The 18,514-nt window shown below is 43.3% G+C and overlaps 1 protein-coding gene across 1 annotated transcript in view; it reads left to right on the plus strand.

The window, feature by feature from the left end:
• Rbcn-3B (WD repeat-containing protein Rbcn-3B) overlaps window positions 1-18,514 on the plus strand; it is a 192,011-nt gene that overhangs the window by 45,635 nt on the left and 127,862 nt on the right. Inside the window, exons 10-14 of the mRNA XM_075693751.1 lie at window positions 746-836; window positions 7,171-7,336; window positions 10,526-10,608; window positions 11,939-12,098; window positions 14,357-14,577. Of these exons, the coding sequence (XP_075549866.1) occupies window positions 746-836; window positions 7,171-7,336; window positions 10,526-10,608; window positions 11,939-12,098; window positions 14,357-14,577 (721 nt within the window). The remainder of the gene's footprint in view (window positions 1-745; window positions 837-7,170; window positions 7,337-10,525; window positions 10,609-11,938; window positions 12,099-14,356; window positions 14,578-18,514) is intronic.

An 18,514-nucleotide genomic window follows, 5' to 3' on the forward strand; every position in this document is an offset into this window, starting at 1 on the left:
TTGTCATAAACATAAAGGTAGTTTTGTATTTGGTGGAGTTCTAGTACTGTTCTAGGTCATTACTGTTCACAGTACCTCTATCTGTATTGGTAGCCATGTTAGCCAGACAACTACTGCATCTTTCTTGCAAATCACAACATGTTAGGACTAAAAATATTTGTGCAACTTTGTTGCATGTACAGAGTGTCGGCTACTGGCACTGATAGGGTCAGTTGTTGCCAGTTCCCTCCACCTTTGTCCCGAACTTGTCCACTCGAGAGTTGGTAACCCTAGCAGCGATTTGGATGGCGACAGTTTAGGCCTAGTTAATTTTCTGACGGTAAAGATGGATAACGTTGTACACCAAAACGTGCACAGACTTCACTTGTCAACGTTCAGGAACGTTTACCGAGCCAGAACAGCCAAAATACATGAAACTAATTTGAAATCTGTGACGTCATACTGACAAGCCGGTGCTGTGCTTTCAGTGCAAAATTTAAAAGATGGAACTTTGACCTTCATTTTCTCTTCCAATAAACAACCTATCAACACTGTAAAATTAACGATAGTGGAGGTTTTATATAATATTTTGTCAGTGTAAGCTGATTAAGTGTTTCTCTTTAGTGTCCCTCTAACATGCTAGTCATTGGCCATGGTCTTGCCAGTTGGTGGTGTCTGTACCAGCTGATGAGGCTATGACAGGGGCCGTGCTTATCATCTGCCAACTAATTCCAGCTGCACTTCCTCATTCCTTGTGCTGCCTCAGTGCCATTGCTGACAGCAGAGAGTTTCGAACCGGGCCCAACACTGAAGACAACGCTTTCCTCTTCTGTGTACTCGCCGTTCCCAATGATGAGGCAAGTTGCATTCAAAGTCGTACAGGTGCAGTAAACTTTTGTTAACACAAAATCTTTGGGACAGAAAATGGATTTTGTTACAGTGGTGTTTTATCGAGAGAATAGAAGCAGTAAAAGTCATAGTATGTGGGTATTGCATCCTGGCTGTGCAAAAGCTGGTAAAATATAAACACAGTCACGCGTCGACATAACGAACATGAAAATAAATTATTGGATTAGCAAATTAAATAATATTTTTCTCCCTAGTGTCAGAATGCAACAAGTATACGCTTGTAACGAACATTGGATATAGTGAAGGTACTTTCCTGTCAGGTGCGATTCATAAAAACAAAGTTGATTGTATTGAAGCTATGTCATGCTTGATAGTGGTGACATGACAGTGCTGGTGACTATGAGCACCTGTCCCATCTGTCCATTATTAATGTTCGAATAGGTCTTGGGCCCGAGGAGCCATTTTTAAGTGTTGAAGTGGCCTTTGTAGCACTGCTTAGTGTTTCCCCTTTCTTGGTTATTATGAAGGAAGTGAAAAAATCACTCCATAAGATGATGCATCAAGAATTTTTTTGGAGGTTTCCTGCCTTGTGCTCCGTACTATAAACTATACTATAAATGCATAAATGTATAAATGCATGTAAAGAATTTGGTGCCACTCCATTTGGAACACTTTGGCCTCAAATGCATGCATTGGTTTTGGGACAGCAAAAAGATTTGAATATAGTTGTAATTTCAAAAAATAAAACTGTGTTATGACAAGGGTTTACTGTAGTCAGCAAATGTTTAGTCCTAACTTAGCAGACAGATGGTGTCTAGATTTTCTTAGCTTTTGTTGTCTACCTGCCATGATTGTATGAGACCCATAAAATTCAAATAATATTAGAGAGTGCGAGTGTATTCAGAGAATGGCAGTACAGTACATTCTTAGCAAAGGTAGAGGAGACGACCACTCACCCTTATATTGACGTTTTGTCATTTTTATCATTCAGTGTGCACATATTGCAGTAGCATCCGGCCCAGATGAACAAATGTGCTTGTGCATGGTGCAGGGCAGTATGTAATGCCTGTGACATTACAAAAATGATAGAAGAACCAAGAAGTATACGTTGTTACTGTGGAATTAATGTTCATCATTTGGAAACAGCATCAAAGATAAGGAATATGAAATATTGTAGTGAAGGGCTTTGTAATAATTTCGACCACCTGGGCTGCACCCAAAACTCGGTATGGTGGTGCTGTTGTGTTTCACCCCCTTTGAGAAGCGGCTTTCACAGCTGCAAATTGAACCTGCAACTTTGCGCTTAGCAGCAGAAGGTAGGCTGGAACACATGGAGAAAAGTTTGCATTATGTTTGTGCAAATGTAGTGGCTGTGCAAATGTAGTGAGCTTTTATTTGGTAGTGGCCACAAAGTATATATTGTCTTAAAAATGCTGGGCTCAGACTGCCGTAGTAACGGTCGCAGAGTGCTCATTTGTATCGGTTGTAGTTGGTATCAGTAGCGCTACGATTGAAAATGCAGCTGGTCATTCACCCCCCCATTGGCACTACTTGCATACCTTATGCATATTGTGATCAGCCAATCAAAATTTTTTAAAATTATCATTGTGATTCACGTGACAGTAGTGTGTTAGCATTACCTTTCCCCCATTCTGCCCCTTTTTCATCATCATCATCATCATCATCATCATCATCATCATGTTTTATGTCCACTGCAGGACGAAGGCCTCTCCCTGCGATCTCCAATTACCCCTGCCCTGTGCCAACCAATTCCAACTAGCACCCGCAAATTTCCTAATTTCATCGCTCCACCTAGTCTTCTGCCGTCCTTGATTGTGTTTCCCTTCTCTTGGTATCCATTCTGTAACCCTAATGGTCCAACGGTTATCTAATTGGCGCATTACATTGTCTGCCCAGCCTAGCAGTCTGCGTTCCATCATTCTTTGCAGGGTCCTTGACTTGTTCTCAAGCTTCTTTGTCAGTCCCCAAGTCTCTGCCCCATATCTCAGTACCGGTAAAATGCTCTGATTGTACACTTTCCTTTACAATGATAATGGTAAGCTTCCAGTCAGGCGCTGGCAATGTCTGCCGTATGCGATCCAACCCATTTTTATTCCTTTATGAATTTCCTTCTCATGATCAGGGTTCCCTGTGATTAACTGACGTAGGAAAGCGTACTCCTTCACAGACTCTAGAGGTTGACTGGCGATCCTGAACTCTTGTTCCTTAGCCCGGCTATTCATCGTTATCTTTGTCTTTTGCATATTAATCTTCAACCCCACTCTTACACTTTCTCTGTTAAGGTCCTCAATCATTTGCTGTAACTTGTCTGCATTGCTGCTGAATATAACGATGTCATCGGCAAGCCGAAGGTTGCTGAGATATTCGCCGTCAATCCTTACTCCTAAGCCTTCCCAGTTTAATAGCTTGAATACTTCTTCTAAGCATGCAGTGAATAGCATTGGAGAGATTGTGTATCCCTGTCTGACCTCTTTCTTTATAGGTATCTTCCTACTTTTCTTGTGTAGAATTAAGGTAGCTGTAGAGCCTCTGTAGATATTTTCCAAGGTATTTATGTAAACATTCTGTACACCTTGATTATGTATTGCCTCTATGACTGCTGGTACCTCTACTAAATCAAATGCCTTTTTGTAATCTATGGAAGCCATATAGAGAGGCTTATTGTACTCCGAAGATTTCTCTATAACCTGATTATTGAAATGGATGTGATCCATTGTAGAGTATCCCTTCCTGAAGCCAGCCTGTTCCCTTGGTTGACTAAAATCCAGTGTTGCCCTTATTCTATTGAGATTATTTTGGTAACTATTTTATATAATACTGGGAGTAAGCTAATAGGCCTGTAATTTTTCAATTCTTTAACGTCTTCCTTTTTGTGGATTAGTATAATGTTTGCATTCTTCCAGCTTTCTGGGACCCTTGCAGTCGATAGACACTTCGTATAAAAAGCCGCCAGTTTCCCAAGGATTACGTCTCCTCCGTCTTTGATTAAATCACCTGTTATTCCATCTTCTCCTGTCGCTCTTCCTCGTTTCATGTCTTGCAAGGCCCTTCTGACCTCATCGCTAGTTATGGGAGGAGTGTGTGTATCCTGTTCATTGCTGTTTCTAATGAAGGTATCCTGACTCCTCTGGGTATTGTACAAGTTAGTATAGAATTCTTCTGCTTCTTTTACTGTATCTTCGAGATTGCTGATCATATTACCCTGCTTATCTTTCAGTGCATATATCTTGATTTGTCCTATGCCAAGTTTCTTTCTCACTGATTTCAGGCTGCGTCCATTTTTTACGACTTCTTCAGTCTTTGTCACATTATAGTATCGAATATCGCTTATTTTCGCCTTGTTGATCAGTTTTCACAGTTCCGCGAATTCTATCTTATCTCTTGAGTTGGACACTTTCATTCTTAGTCGTTTCTTTATTAGGTCCTTTGCTACTTGGGAGAGCTTGCCTACTGGTTGCCTTGGTGCCTTGCCTCCCACTTCAATTGTTGCCTCTGAAACCAGCCTAGTTACTATTTCATTCATTACCTCTATGTCATCATCATCATCTCTCTGTTCTAAGACTGCATATTTGTTTGCAAGTACCAGCCTGAATTTGTCTACTTTTACCCTTACTGCCTTTAGGTTGACCTGTTTCTTTGTGACCAATTTTACTCTTTCTCTCTTCAAATTGAAGTGAATCCTAGCCTTACTAAGCTATGATCACTGAATTTTACCCTACCTATCACTTCTACATCCTGCACTATGCTGGGATCAGCAGACAGTACGAAATCAATTTCATTTCTTGTTTCACCATTAGGGCTTTTCCAGGTCCACTTTCTGTTGCTACGCTTCCAGAAAAAGGTGTTCATTATTTGAAGCTTATTTTTTTCTGCGACATCTCCACTAGCTTTCCTAGAATCGACGCTTTAGTTGCCAATTGCTTGTTCACCAGCCTGCTTTGCCCCCACTTTTGCGTTGAAGTCACCTATGAGTACAGCATACCGAGTTTGTGCTTTTCACATCGCTAATTCAACATCTTCACAAAATTGCTCCATTTCTTCCTCATTGTGACTAGGTTTGAGCGTAGGTTTGTACTACCTTTAATCTAGACCTCTTATTAAGTTTGATTACGACTACCGCTACCCTCATTAATGCTGTAGAATTCGTCATTGTTGCCCGCTGTGTCCTTATGGATTTGGAATCCTACTCTGTATTGCTTCTTATCTGGAAGACCTCTATAGCAGAGGACATGTCCGTTATTCAGCAATGTATAAGTCTCAGCAGTTCTTCTAATCTCACTAAGGCCGATGATATCCCAAACAATATCTAATAGTTCCTGAAAGAGTTCTGCTAAGCGAGCCTCGCTTGAGAGGGTTTGAGTGTTAAACGTTTCAAGGGTCAGTTTCCATTGGCGGCCTGTCCAGACCCAGAGATTCTTAGCACCCTCTGCCCCTTTTTCACATTCCTGTTTTGCGCGGAATGATGAGATGGACATTGACAGGCGTCAACAGCCAAACGATGTTGTCATCCTTCCTGAGACTCTGCAGTACTCTTCCGACTTCAGCTGCCCTTGCCAAATGGTCTTGCTGCCCCTCGTCTCTTTCAACTGTGCACTGCTGACGCCTTGTGCCCGTTACCACTGCCAAACGGCTTGGCCTTTGCTCAACCTTGTTGGCTGCATGTCTTCATTGCATAGCCTCGGCATTCTTTTGTCGATGCTCTTCTTCAGGATTGCTCGTACCACTCGCAAAAGGCACACAGTTATTGTTACTTTGAAGTATACAGCACGCAGAACACAAAACGTAGGCACTAAGGTGACTCTCTGAATGTGCGACAAGTGTCTGGACTTGACTGGGAGCGAAGTGCATTTGCCGATGGCCGAGCGCAATCATGCAGGACCAAATTCCAGTGCGCTGTGTGTGCTGCTAACTGCTCTCCTCTTTCATTGCCTCTGCACAAGGTAGTGCAGCGCTCCCCTCTGTCCAGAGCAGATGATAACGTAACACTCACTTCTCCTGTTCCCTCCATCCATGTTGCAGCTGTACTCCTCTGCCCATAACACACTTCCTCTCTGGTCCCCTCAGTTGCCTCCCCTCCCACCTGCATCGGCCTCCTCTCCAACCTTCTCCCCTCTTTTGCCGTACGCAAGCCGACAAATGGGTTTTCATTCGTATAAGCACTTTATGCAGCGCATGGGGCAAATCAATGCCTGCAAAGTCAGGGAAGCCACATAAACAAATAAAGATGTGAGGACTGATGCAGTGAACATACACATAAAAGACAATCTAGGCAAAAGCACCACCACTGAGAAGAAAGCCGTTGCTCTTGAAAGCCTGGGCCATTTCTTTGCCCTGTTGCTCTCAACGGGGATGCCAGAGTTCCACGACCGTGAGAGGAAAATTAAGACTGTGGCGCTTATTGGCTGTGTTGTAAGCGTTGAATCCGTATCCGACTTAAAATTAGTGGGCCTCCCGACAGATACGCCTGCATTTGTTGCCACTGTTGCGCTCTTTACACTCTGTACAATAGCAGTCTGAGCAATATTCTTCTGGTGCATTTGGACAGGTTCGTGCCCGCAAGCTTCTAGAGGAAGACAAAGAGGAAGTGGTAGGTGGTCTCCTGGAGCTGTGACCTGTACCAGCCTGCGCGATTACCACGAACTTTTCCCCATGTAAATAGTTGTAAATACATTTGTGCATCGGGCTTCCTCTTCGCCTTCCTCTTGTGCACACGGTCCTGTCCAAATGCACTGTAACAATGTAATAGGCTGCTTGCATTACTGGTGAAACATGAGCGCCTTTATAATGAAGCACTTGGGACCTCCAAAATTCTTCCTTATGCAGGTCACTTCATTGTAAAGATCGCACGTGGTACCACTCATAACAGTAGAGCATTCAGAAAAAATAAAGCTATATAACACGGATTCATAAGATACTTAGTGTAAGAAGTTGCTAATTTTCTTCTTTACACTTTATCCGATGAAATGTGTGACTGCAGCTGGCTCTGTGTCATCAAGGTTCACAACATACTCCGCATCTTTGCTGTAATGTCAACAGGCACTATGGGCATTTGTAGTAAAGCCAAAAATTAGTCATAGGTGATGCTTAACTTTCTTTGATGCACAAACATATCCTTTGCAGTGGCTTTCGCTGCTGAGGCTGTTACAATACATACGAAAAATAGTAATTCAGCCGAGCCATATGGATTCCTTCATTATGTGTACAGGTCATTTTGTTGTAGATGGGCTCTTTGTATAGGCATTCAAATGTATCTGTGCATTGCATAGGTAACCAGGATATAGCCTAGTGATGTTCCTGGTCTTGTCGTGTGTCTTGTTACAGAGACTTGTGTGCCCTCCTGCTATGGGATACTTCTTAGGCTCACGAGGTGGCTTTCACAAAGTGCTCCTGAGAGGAGACTCAAATGGTCGGGTTGTTCTATGGAACATTGTGGACGTAGCCGCTTCCGATGTAGCTCGCATGCGCCAAGAGGTGAACGCTGTTGTCCGTGAGTATTTGCTTGTCCTTCCTGTGTACTGTGTCTTTGTGTGTGCTGTGAATGTCGGGGACTTCCTGTGTTGACAGTCCACGTGAGAAATTGCATGACAATGCACTGGCATCTTGTTAGAAGGTTCCTTGCTCCAAATGAAACTGGACCACAGTCATTCTATGTGCTTTACATCTGGCAGTAATGTAGAATGAATTGCCTCCCCCAAGTGTATGCCTAAGTTATGGCACTCCGTGCAGATCGTCAAGATATCTTGTAAGTCCAGCCAATGTATGCCCATTTAAGAAAGACTAGCACAGGTATATGAGCATTAGCTGAACAAGGAATGTCGCTGAAGCCAACATTTTCACCCAAAGGGACTAGGCAAGTCCCCTTGCCGAAATGTTGGCGCCAGCAACATTCCTGCCTATCACTTCGAGCCTGCAGGTATTTGTGAACCACTTCCTCATTCGAACACAGGTATAGCGATATACAAAAGTCAGATCCTGCATTTCCAAAATGTTTCACCTATAAGTGTCGCATAAAGTCATCGTCATAGCAGTTATCTAAATGTGCCACAACTGCTGTGGGGATGGCCTGCCACCAGTGGCGCACAGCGATCGACGCCGCAGTGTCGATCCCATGATTCTACATCTAAATTAAGAAAAAAAAAATTGTCAGTCACTGTGCTGAGTAATGGCTGTCTAAATGCTGGCCAACGAGGCCAGCTTTCTCTTACACAAGAGAAGTTGTGTGATCATGCACCTGCTTGTCTTTGTGGGATTATGCTCAAATGTCTGAAAGCTTTCAGTGCATCAAAAAGTGCTTTATTGGAATTATCGCACTTTATTTGTTGCATGTGAAGTTAGCTACATTGCAGGGGATAACCTCAGGGCTGGATATTGTTCAAACAAATGCCAAGTGCCAATTGCGCATGCCAGCAACTCCTAGCTTCACACAGTGTCACATAAACCACTTTGAAGTCAGCCATCCCACATTAACTGGGTATGTATCTGCTAATTTAAAGGTTTACACTGTGACCATTATGTTGGTAGACTGGCCTGTGGCAAAGCTGATGTAACAATTCAAAGTGGGGGCTATAACTAGGCACGCGAACATGCCATTGCTAAGCCTGAGCACAGCAACACAGCTTAAAGTGCAGTAGGTACAAAAAAAGAGGCAAATGCCAGGAGAGTGTACCAGTGGCAGCGTTTTATTGTTAGGTTCGCTTATAAAAGGCTCATTCAATATATCTTTTTATTGGAAAAGGTTAGCCAGAAGATGCTTCTTTAAGGCCAAATCCAACGAAATTTCGCTGTGGCTAAATTTATCACGAATGAGTAGCACATACCACTAAACCAGTCTTGGCAAAGCCCCAGAGCTGGTAATTGTATAGTTTTCTTGTTGTTAGCAGCTTAAACAGCACTTAAGCAGACAATTGGTACAGTTGTTGGTATTGCTACGGTGTATGTCCCAGCAGAATACATACGTCCAAGATTTCTCAGTGCACTGCGGGCACAGGGGGCTCGGGCTGGCTCACATTTCCACGCCTGTAGAACCACCAAGACCAATCGTAGCATGCGGTAGTTTGTAGCATTTTGACGGCGAGAGGAGTCATCCTGGCACCCCGTGGTGACCGCAGCATCTATGCTATGCAGCAGCATGGCCTCCGAGGTGCCACGGATGCACCATTGCAATCTGTGATCAAACTGAGGATCTGCATGCTAGATCATAAATCGTACTTCTGGTAAGCAGTAACGGCATTTTTCTTCCTTTCTTTTTTTCCTTCTTGCTTTCTTTTTTTAATCCGGTTTCAATATCAAAATTTGACAAAAGGTGACTTTTTTCGCAAGCTTTTCCTGATGTTTCCACTCACATTTAAAGCATCAAACTTTGCTTGCACGGAGGCTCCTCCACATCTGTGTGGTAGAAAATTTTTGTTGCTGTTGGCCTTTGACACCACATAAATTCCACTCTGCAGCGGTGGCGTAGAGGTAGAACACCCGCCTCGCGTGCAAGAGGTCCGTGGTTCGAATCCCGGTGCCGGCAGTTTTCCACCGGAAAAAAAAAATCCGCGTGTTGATAAAATTGCACAAACAGGCCTGGAGTGTGGCCTGATCCCGGTGACCAGAACCGGTAACGCATTCCCTCACCAGAGCAGGATTGGCCACCCTGGTGCAGTACTTGGCCACAACCTCCTATATAATGACCGGGGTTGTTGGAGAAGTATGGGAGAGGCCTTTGCCCTGCAGTGGGCGTAACCAGGCTGATGATGATGATGATGAAATTCCACTCTTTTTGTGAAAGGCGTCGCTGGGCCCCATTAAGCAATTTTGCAGCACAGGTCTGTAGTCGACAATGTTTGAAGCTGTGCGCAGCATGCTTTAAATGTCAGTGGTTTAGCTGCTTGTGATGATGTGGCATTGTTGTAGCATGTGCTATGAATGCATGTGCATTCCACTCTTAAAGGGAACACAAGTCTATAGAACATGTGAATGTACCTTTCTGGCAAGTCAGAATCGCTTGGCTTTGCAGCAGATGATGGCGTGAGGTTAGCGCTTGTTCTTCGTACTTTCCCATGTGATGATGTCATTCTTGTGCCGCCTTCTGTTTATGGCCTAGTATGTCTAACATACTAGGCCATAAACAAGTTTTTCTAGACTTAAGGTTGGAGGCGCTTGCATCTTTCTACACATTCATGCAGTGCATTGACGTAGATTTGGCTGGCACTTGTAGCTGGAATGCCAGCAAAGTGAGAGCCACACATTAGCGTGTTCCCTTTAGCCCCGTAATGCCCAAACGCAGTTCTACATCAGCGAAAATTGGAACAAATTGTTCACCCTTATGTCTGGCCTTAGAGAGCACTTTTGTGCGAAAAAGACACCAACAATCAAATGTCGTTTGACTGAAAACTTAGTTAGAATAGCAAATAAATGTTTTGCCATTGGTTAGTCAAACTATCCGCAGCGGAAACTTCACTCTGGCATGTCAAAAACATGACTATGGGTTTTCCGTTAAGTCACTCGTGTCTAAATCAGCATTTGAACGCATAAGTCTCAGCGCAGCATGTATACATTGAGTATGAAAGGGTTAACTGTAAACTACAATTGCACCTGCATCGCTGCAAGGGATTTTAGTGTGGTGCTTGCCAAAACAGAATCTGCATACTACAAACAGGTCACAACTTGGCCTTCTTCTCATGTCTTCCAGAAATGCAGCCTTTCCTGAGTCTTGCTTTGCAAGAGGCGTGGGATGAAATGAAGCCTCCACCACCTGGCATACTGGACAAAATGGTTTGTCACTTTGTGCTGTCTGTTCACTTCCTCCTGTGGATAAGTGCACTTGTGTTTTATTGATGGATGCCACACTCTCACACTGCCTTTTTCTGTGATTGTGGACGTTTCAGGGAGCCTTTGAGGTAGAGTAGTAGTAGTAGGCAGGCCTATGAGCATAAAGGTCTCATTTTATGCAGTGAGTTTATAAGAGCATAATAATGGCAGATATTTTTCAGGTAGGGCTGTAGAATATTGGGTTAGGGTGACAAAAATGAAAATGAAGCCCGCTGTTTTGGAGTTTATAATATAGAAACAGTGAATTTAAGTGCTTTGATGCATATCTAACTGCGAGAAGACATTCTGTTCTGCTCTCATGAGGAGTTCTGTGGAGCATTTTTCATTGTTCTTCTGTGCCGCAAAGTCTGTAAGAACAAAATCAGGAGTCAGAATTGTGTGCACTGTTTCTTATTCAACCCCTTACATGCTGTGCCCAAGTATACTCGTCTGGTTGCCGTTGCACACTCCTGACCATGCCTCTGATAATTTATGAACATGAAGCATCCGTGGACTGGTTGGGCCATCTACCCATAAGTTATTTAAAGTAAAATATTGTGGTAGGTGTTGCTTTTATGCGACAGATGACGCAACATAGTTTACCAACTGTTGCTGTTACTCACCGTCTCTCGTTTTCTTAAACGTCGGACTGGCACAAAGGTCCATGTAATTTTTAAATAATGCAGAAATTCAAGAACTTCTGATGAACGCTCAATCAGAAAACTTCTGATTACGAGGTGTCTTTGACAATGACAGCGAAGATGTCATACTGCTTGATAAACACTAATTATCATAATTTACATAATTTATTAGCAGCAGTCTAACTTTTTGTTTCAATCTGCTGAGTTATTAAATGTTTAGCACCAATAAATGGCATTTGAATTTAAAGCCTGCGAGTCTATAAAAGACTTCTAGAAAAACACTCTTCTGAGCGGCAACATTGAAGCCTCATGCCTTTTTTTCTATGGTAGACAGAGCAATAAGGTTGGACTTATCGGATAACCTGAATCATGCAGAAGCCATTGATATCCTGCTTAGTGAAATCTGAGAAACTGACTTTTCTCAAGTTTTCTAAAACATGAACTCAAATAACTTGCATAAAATTTCTGCAAAAATGGACCGCACATTAAAAAAAAGCACATAAAGTTACATATATCTACACGTTTTCAGCACCATAACATGAAAAATTAGGATTTTCGAATGCTTGGTCTAAGACCAGGCTTCCTCCTTAAACAAACTTGATGCTGATCTGGAGAAGCCCTTGTTGTGTTTTCTAATGCCACAACCGTTCCAGGAGCTGCCCGGAGAAAACCAAGAGCTCAAGCTCACTGCTAGCGTCTACCTGCCCCTGCAAGGACGCCTGGTGGTTGGCAGGGAAGACGGCAGCATCGTTGTCGTGTCGGCCACCCAAGCCGTCATGCTGCAGCTCCTGTATGGGAAGCACCACCATGACGGTAATGCGGTGAATCTGCCTTTTTTTTTTTTCTGCGTGCAAATAGCGCTTGTGTAAAGGCCTCTTGTGCAAGCACATGCCGGCCTCACATGGAGGAAAACTTCACCTGGCAGAATGCAGTGCACGGGCTTTAACTAGTGGGAGACGAGAACAGACTTTTGGGCTAGTTAGTCTTGTACTGGAACCATAATGCATTAGTGACATGGACACTGGAAGACAGACAAGCACAGTGAATTTTAACAGTGCATTTTTTTACTTGGGACAATGCCATATGTGTATGTGAGTTCAAGAAACAAACAACCGACAGAAATGAAAGAAGGCAAAATAAAATACTGGGCTTCAATTTCCATTGTCAACAAGACATTATTAAATATGTTATCTGTCAAAGCAGCATACCGTCTGAAACATACACCAAGTGCAGTGCATGTTTGGACCTTGTCCCATAATGGAAATAGGAGGTGGTGGCCATACGGTTTCACTAACTCCTGACTTGCATCCTGGGTCCCAGCTGAGGGTACGTTTCACAATGCTTTTTTTTTAATTTTTTTAGCCTTTTATTATTTGCTCACACAAAGGCATGCCCCCGATATCACCAGGATTAGCCAGTCGGAAAAATGGGTGACAAGAAATAAACTGAAATCTTACACAGCAGAGTCCATGATCTTCACTCCGTGGTTCTCTAACTTCAGCACAGCATAAGTTTAACCTTTGGCCGTCCCATTTCTGAGAAGGGGGGGGGGTGCCCTTCCAGTGCCTGTTATCCCGCTGAACACCTAACCACATTCAACTTTCGGTGACATCGTCACCGTGTATCCCACAACAACTGCTTGGACCAAGCTGACTGACCCACACATCATTGGTTTGTGATGTAATGTGGCCACCCCTTGCAGTTTATTTGTTGTAACAAGGAGACTTGCCTGCTGTGATGGCTTAGTGGCTTTGGTGATGCACCAGCCACGGCGGCCCCTCTTGATAGGCGCAAAATGCAAAAACGCCCATGTACCATGCATCGGGCGTGCATGCTAAAGAAACCTAGGTGGTCATAATTAATCGAGAGCCTCCCCACTATGGCATGCCTCATTTTCGGGTTGTAGTTTTGACATGTAAAACCCCAGAATTTAATTTTAAATTTTGACAAGGAGACCAGCCACATTGCACCTAGTTTTTACATTGAATTGGTTGCCCAAAAGTAGTATAATGCATTTCTTTGTTGGGCTTCCAAGGAATTGTAGGTACAAGCTGCATTGACTGACTTGACACCTTTTCATCAAAGTAAAGAAAAAGAGAGAAAAAACATATCAGTACCCTTTTAGTGCCACTATTTTTGTTGGTTCATCGTAAGAATTTACCTTGAACTGTTCCTTGTCCTGTCATTTCTATGTGTCTCATCATTTAGTAGGGCTTTAAGAAGTTCCTGAAATAAGTTTTTAAGATGAATGCCAGCCAACTGGCCCGTTTGTCCATTTTGCTGTATATGTAAAATTGTATTACAGCAGTCACTGAATGGCACTTCTTATCGGAGAAATTAATTAGCACAACGTGTCATTTTCTATGTGAATTTACCATAGTCTATGCCCTTAGCGCCGTTCCCGTTTGAATTTGAATAATAAACTAGCCGATGCTCTCACATTAATAGAGTTCCGGAACATTCTGGAAATGTACAGTAGGCTATAAGAGATGTCATAGTTAAGTGTTCTGGATTAATGTTGACCACATGGGGTTTCTTTGCATGCATCAATATCTAAGTAGTACATGAATATTTTTGCATTTTATCCCCATCAAAATGCAGTGACTGTGGCCGGGAATCAAACTCTTAGTGAGTGACTAAAGCTAACAGCACAGTAGTTTCGTACTCGTTTTTACACTGGTTTTTCTAACAGCTTTTCTGTTTAAATCTTACCTTTATTGTGTGGTATTCTATCGTGTTTTCTCTTTCCATGCTTAGTGGCCATGGTGTCGCATTGTTGAGTTCAAGGTCGCGGGCTTAATCCCAAGCGTGGCAGTTGCATTTCAATGGGGGCAATATCCAAAAATGCTCATGCACATAGATTTAGGTGAATATTCATGGCTTGCCTCCTAATCAGATCTTGGTTGTGGCACGTAAAATCTTGAAATTCAGAATTTTTTTAAACCCCTTTGGGCAATAAATTTTCACTTGATAGTCAGAACTTGTGTCGAGCTGCTTGCCTTTATCTTTTCCGTGCTGTCAGTTTGAACCGTGAGCCTTTTCGCTGCTCGTGCTCGGTGTGCTCTCCGCAGACCGCCCACAACACCAGCTGCTGCACGGCCACAATGGTCGGGTGACGTGCCTGCTGTATCCAAACCACGTGCACTCACGCTACGAGATTGCCCACCTGGTGTCGGGGGGCGTGGACTTCTCGGTCTGTCTGTGGGACCTGTACGCGGGGACCCTGCTGCACCGTTTCTGCGTCCACGCGGGCGAAGTCACGCAGCTTCTCGTGCCCCCGAGCAACTGCAGTGTGAGCGCCCCTTCCTGCTGCTCCTTCTTTAGATAGTTGTGTGCAGTACGCTATGGCAAAATGTTGGGGTTTCTGGGAAAGCAGTGCGCCACGCCCATTGCAGTGTTCGCTACAGCTGTGCTGTCAGTACAGACTACATAGCGCGTTACGGATAAGGACAAGAGAGAGAGGCAAATGGTTTGTGCATTTGTGATAACTCGTAACGACACAGAATATGCTGTGGTGTCGTGGTTAGAATCTATTTGTTAATGTGAGTAAATGATTAGGGCCATCATAATTTCAAAAGCAAAAATGCCTAAGATTGGAAAGAAAGAAATTTATGCCAGCTATAAAGAAAGAGGCATCACAATTCTGTAAGCTGTATATATTTTGACTTTTAAGCTGGACATAATAGATGTGTTATACATGGCTCTGGATATAAAACTAATTTGGAAATAGGACATTTGGACATTTCACTTAAACGATGTAACAATAACATATAAGCTGTAAATTAGTATACCATATTTGTCTGCTTTAGACAATCTAACAGCTGCAGTTTGCATAACTGGGGCATCTGTGCAGATCTATGGAGTCATAAAAAACTTAATGCTTTGCTTCTTTTATTTATCAATTTCGTGGAATTTCTGTAAAAAAAAAATATCAGGATCGAAATTTTGCTTCCAAATGGCCATACATTTGAAATTTCTTTCCCAGGTGTGATGAATTTTCTTAATTTAGAATTGTTTAAATGGCTGTCTAATGACAGGGCGTTTCATGTTGTTATGGAGATTAATATTTACGAGAGGGTATGTACGTAGAGAATGCCTTCCTACCAATTGGGCAACTGAAGACGCCGATTCCCTCTTCCCAATGACCTTGCACCGTGGTTCTCCTCGTTAACTACTCTCTGATCCTGGCCACTGTTTTCTTTACAAAGTTGGCGACGGCATTCTCTGCTCTTGCTCTGCATCTCACAAATTTGCTGCAGTTTACCATCCACACACAGACAGACTTACTGAGCAACTCAACCGCACACTCACGGACATGCTCTCTGTGTGCCCCTCCAGTGTTCGCCAGGATTGGGACTGCACTTTGGCATCTGTGATGTTTGCCTTCAACTCTTCATGGTTACTCCCCCGATTACTCTCCCTTCTATTTATTCTTTGGCCATGACCCATTCCTGCCTCTCTGACTCCCTGCTCTTTCCCGATGCCAACTCCACTGACAGTATACTTTTGTTAATTCGACTTTGGTTAAAGCGACACTAAAGGCAAATAATAAGTCGATGTGGACTGTGTAAGTACTATTCCAGAAACCTTGCAACGCATGTTTCGTGCCAAGAAGGTACTTAGTTTATGAAAAAATTGCATCTGAAGGGTCCGAATACCTTTCTTGAAATTCAAATCTCCCACCACCCAACCGGCGGAGTGGTGACGTTGCGTACGCCCTCACCACCCTTTGCTGCCGCCAGTGAGTAAAACGGTGCCCGACAGACGATGGCACTGAGCCAAGACACCGAGGTGGATTCGCCGCCATAGCTGCTTTTTGGTCAAGTGGCGTAGACCGTTTGGACATCCCGCAACATCACGTAGAAGTTGAATTCTCAGCTGCTTGCAGTTTGTGCGAGTTTCGCGAGCCAGCTAAACCAGTGCAGCACTACGCGATAACAAAAGTGCTGAAACGCGAAAGCGTGGGCATCGCGGAGTCAAGCGAAAACTAAAACTTTCGACTGCCTGTGTCGTTGTCAAGAGTTTTTTCTAAAGATGAAATGGAACTGAATAAGTAGCATTTTACTTCGTCTTATAATACAATATGAGGGTGCTTTTGCAACGAGTGGTTGAGTGCTAGTGACAGAATTTAACTGAGGAGTGCTTTCCTCATCGGGCAAGTGCTAGAACGTCCTGAGGGAGTCCCTAATCATGTCCTGCATTTACCCCAGTTTCTCGATTATTAAAGCCCTGCTCGTGACAATATTGACGCCTTAGAGATTTGTTATATCACATTAGTAACGTCGTGCGGTGATGTACCAGCAAAGCAGTGAAGCTTGCGCCATTATATTGACCACCTTGAGTGCAGATAAAGACGCCGCTTCATCTAGTTAAAGAAAGCACTCTCGAAAGTGTTCTTTTCTTACTGGCTTATCTTCTGTCCAGGCATCAGGTACAAGATTCTCAAGCACTAATCTATCACTTTAGCTTGACTTAATATTTGCCTTTAGTGTCTCTTTATTGCAAACTTTTGGTTGATTTGATACCAACCTAAAGTTCCAGCCAGCGGTCATAAATTCCTGTGGGACCCAACTTTTGTTGTTTTAATCCTGAAATTAGCCTTCACCAGATAATTCCGTCTTGGCTGGTCATCACTCATCACGCATGCACCTCTGACGTTAATGGTGACACAGTGGCAACTCCAGTAGCGGCAGTGTTTGACTTGGCGGCACTTAGGGCACATGTAATTTGTCGAACATTTGTCATTTCCCATCGAAGACGCCTATTTTTGGCCTGCTCCAGGAAAATATTGCAACGAAAATGGTGGCTCACAATGAATGATTACAGTATTTACCTGGTTCGAACGTGCACCTTCTTTTTTTTTGCTTGGAAATTCGTCTGAAGATTGCTTGCATGGTACAATTCTAAGATTATAAGAAACGAAAACCAAGACTATGTCAGCAACAGCCTATAATACCTTCAAAACCAGCCTAGCCAACATCACCATTGCCATCACAAGATGGTGACCATGGATGCCAACAGAACAAGACGCGTCACATGTTTCTGGTGTTTCAGAAATCTGCATGCTGAGCAGGAAGAAATAGTGAAGTGGTTATAGTGAAGGCATGGGCCACCATCGCATTTGCGATTGTTGCGGAGTTTGATAAAGACAGAATATCAAATCCACTGTGTACTGTACAGAAGACAACATGTGTTTTATCATAGACAGCGATAAGGTGTTGTCTGATTGTGATAATGATGGATATTAAATAAATAAATCTCAATTCTGTGACGGAGAAATTCACTGGTTTAGTCTTTTTCTTATTGCCAGAATCTGAGGTACACTGCGTTTTTCTTGCAATTAAATCAGGTGTATGTTCAGTTTCTACTTTGTTTAGGAGCTCTAATGTAATGTTTACATTTGTTTTCTACTTTGAATCCATAAAAGGTGAAGGGGCATTCAATACAGGGACATTTACAATCGGGGCAAATGCTGCCAAACAAATCAGTGGTGTGTGTGTTTTGATGTTTTTTTTCTGCCTCTTGTTTAATTCAACCATGGGATAATTCAACCAATTTCTTTGTTCTTGCCGGAGTCAAATTAACAGAAGTCGACTGCATGTTTTACGCTCATTATGCATTTGTGTGCGCTGCCAGAGCATGTTGCATTGCCCATGATCGCTTAGAGAGTTTTAGTTTTGCTTTGCACATGATAATTTACAGCGATGTGTGACATGTTAGGACATTTACGAATGCATGTCGTATGCCGTGAATTATTGTGACGATGAGCAGATGACGCGGCACGGATGAACACACCTTGAAAGGTTGTTTGGCCTTCCTATTGGCTAAGGAGTTTTGCGGCTTCCACAGCGCTGCGAACAACTTGTGAGATGGAGTGTAGGTTCCTTGTCCTGCTCTGGCTGCCTCCACGTCGACTTGTGCAAGAAACTGCTTTCGTGCTATGCCGTGCGTTACCGGTTGCGGTGCCAAGCGACCGAATTAACATACGAAATTTCACCAGTGATTCCAGAGTCTTCATTCGTTTCACCAGTGACTGATATTGTGCACGTTCCCTGACTAAAGCCCTTTCATTCGAGCACTGAGCGAACACACTAAAATGCGCTCAGATGCTTCTTCTGCCGCTGGGAGTTGGTGTTACATGGCGGTTTGGGCCGAGAGGAAACAATGTTAGGGGAAGAAGATGATGAGGTCGCACTGGCATCGATGTTGCGCTTCAACTGGTCCCAGCC

The sequence above is a fragment of the Dermacentor variabilis genome, chromosome 5, assembly GCF_050947875.1.
Source record: "Dermacentor variabilis isolate Ectoservices chromosome 5, ASM5094787v1, whole genome shotgun sequence".
Taxonomy (NCBI): Eukaryota; Metazoa; Arthropoda; class Arachnida; order Ixodida; family Ixodidae; genus Dermacentor; species Dermacentor variabilis.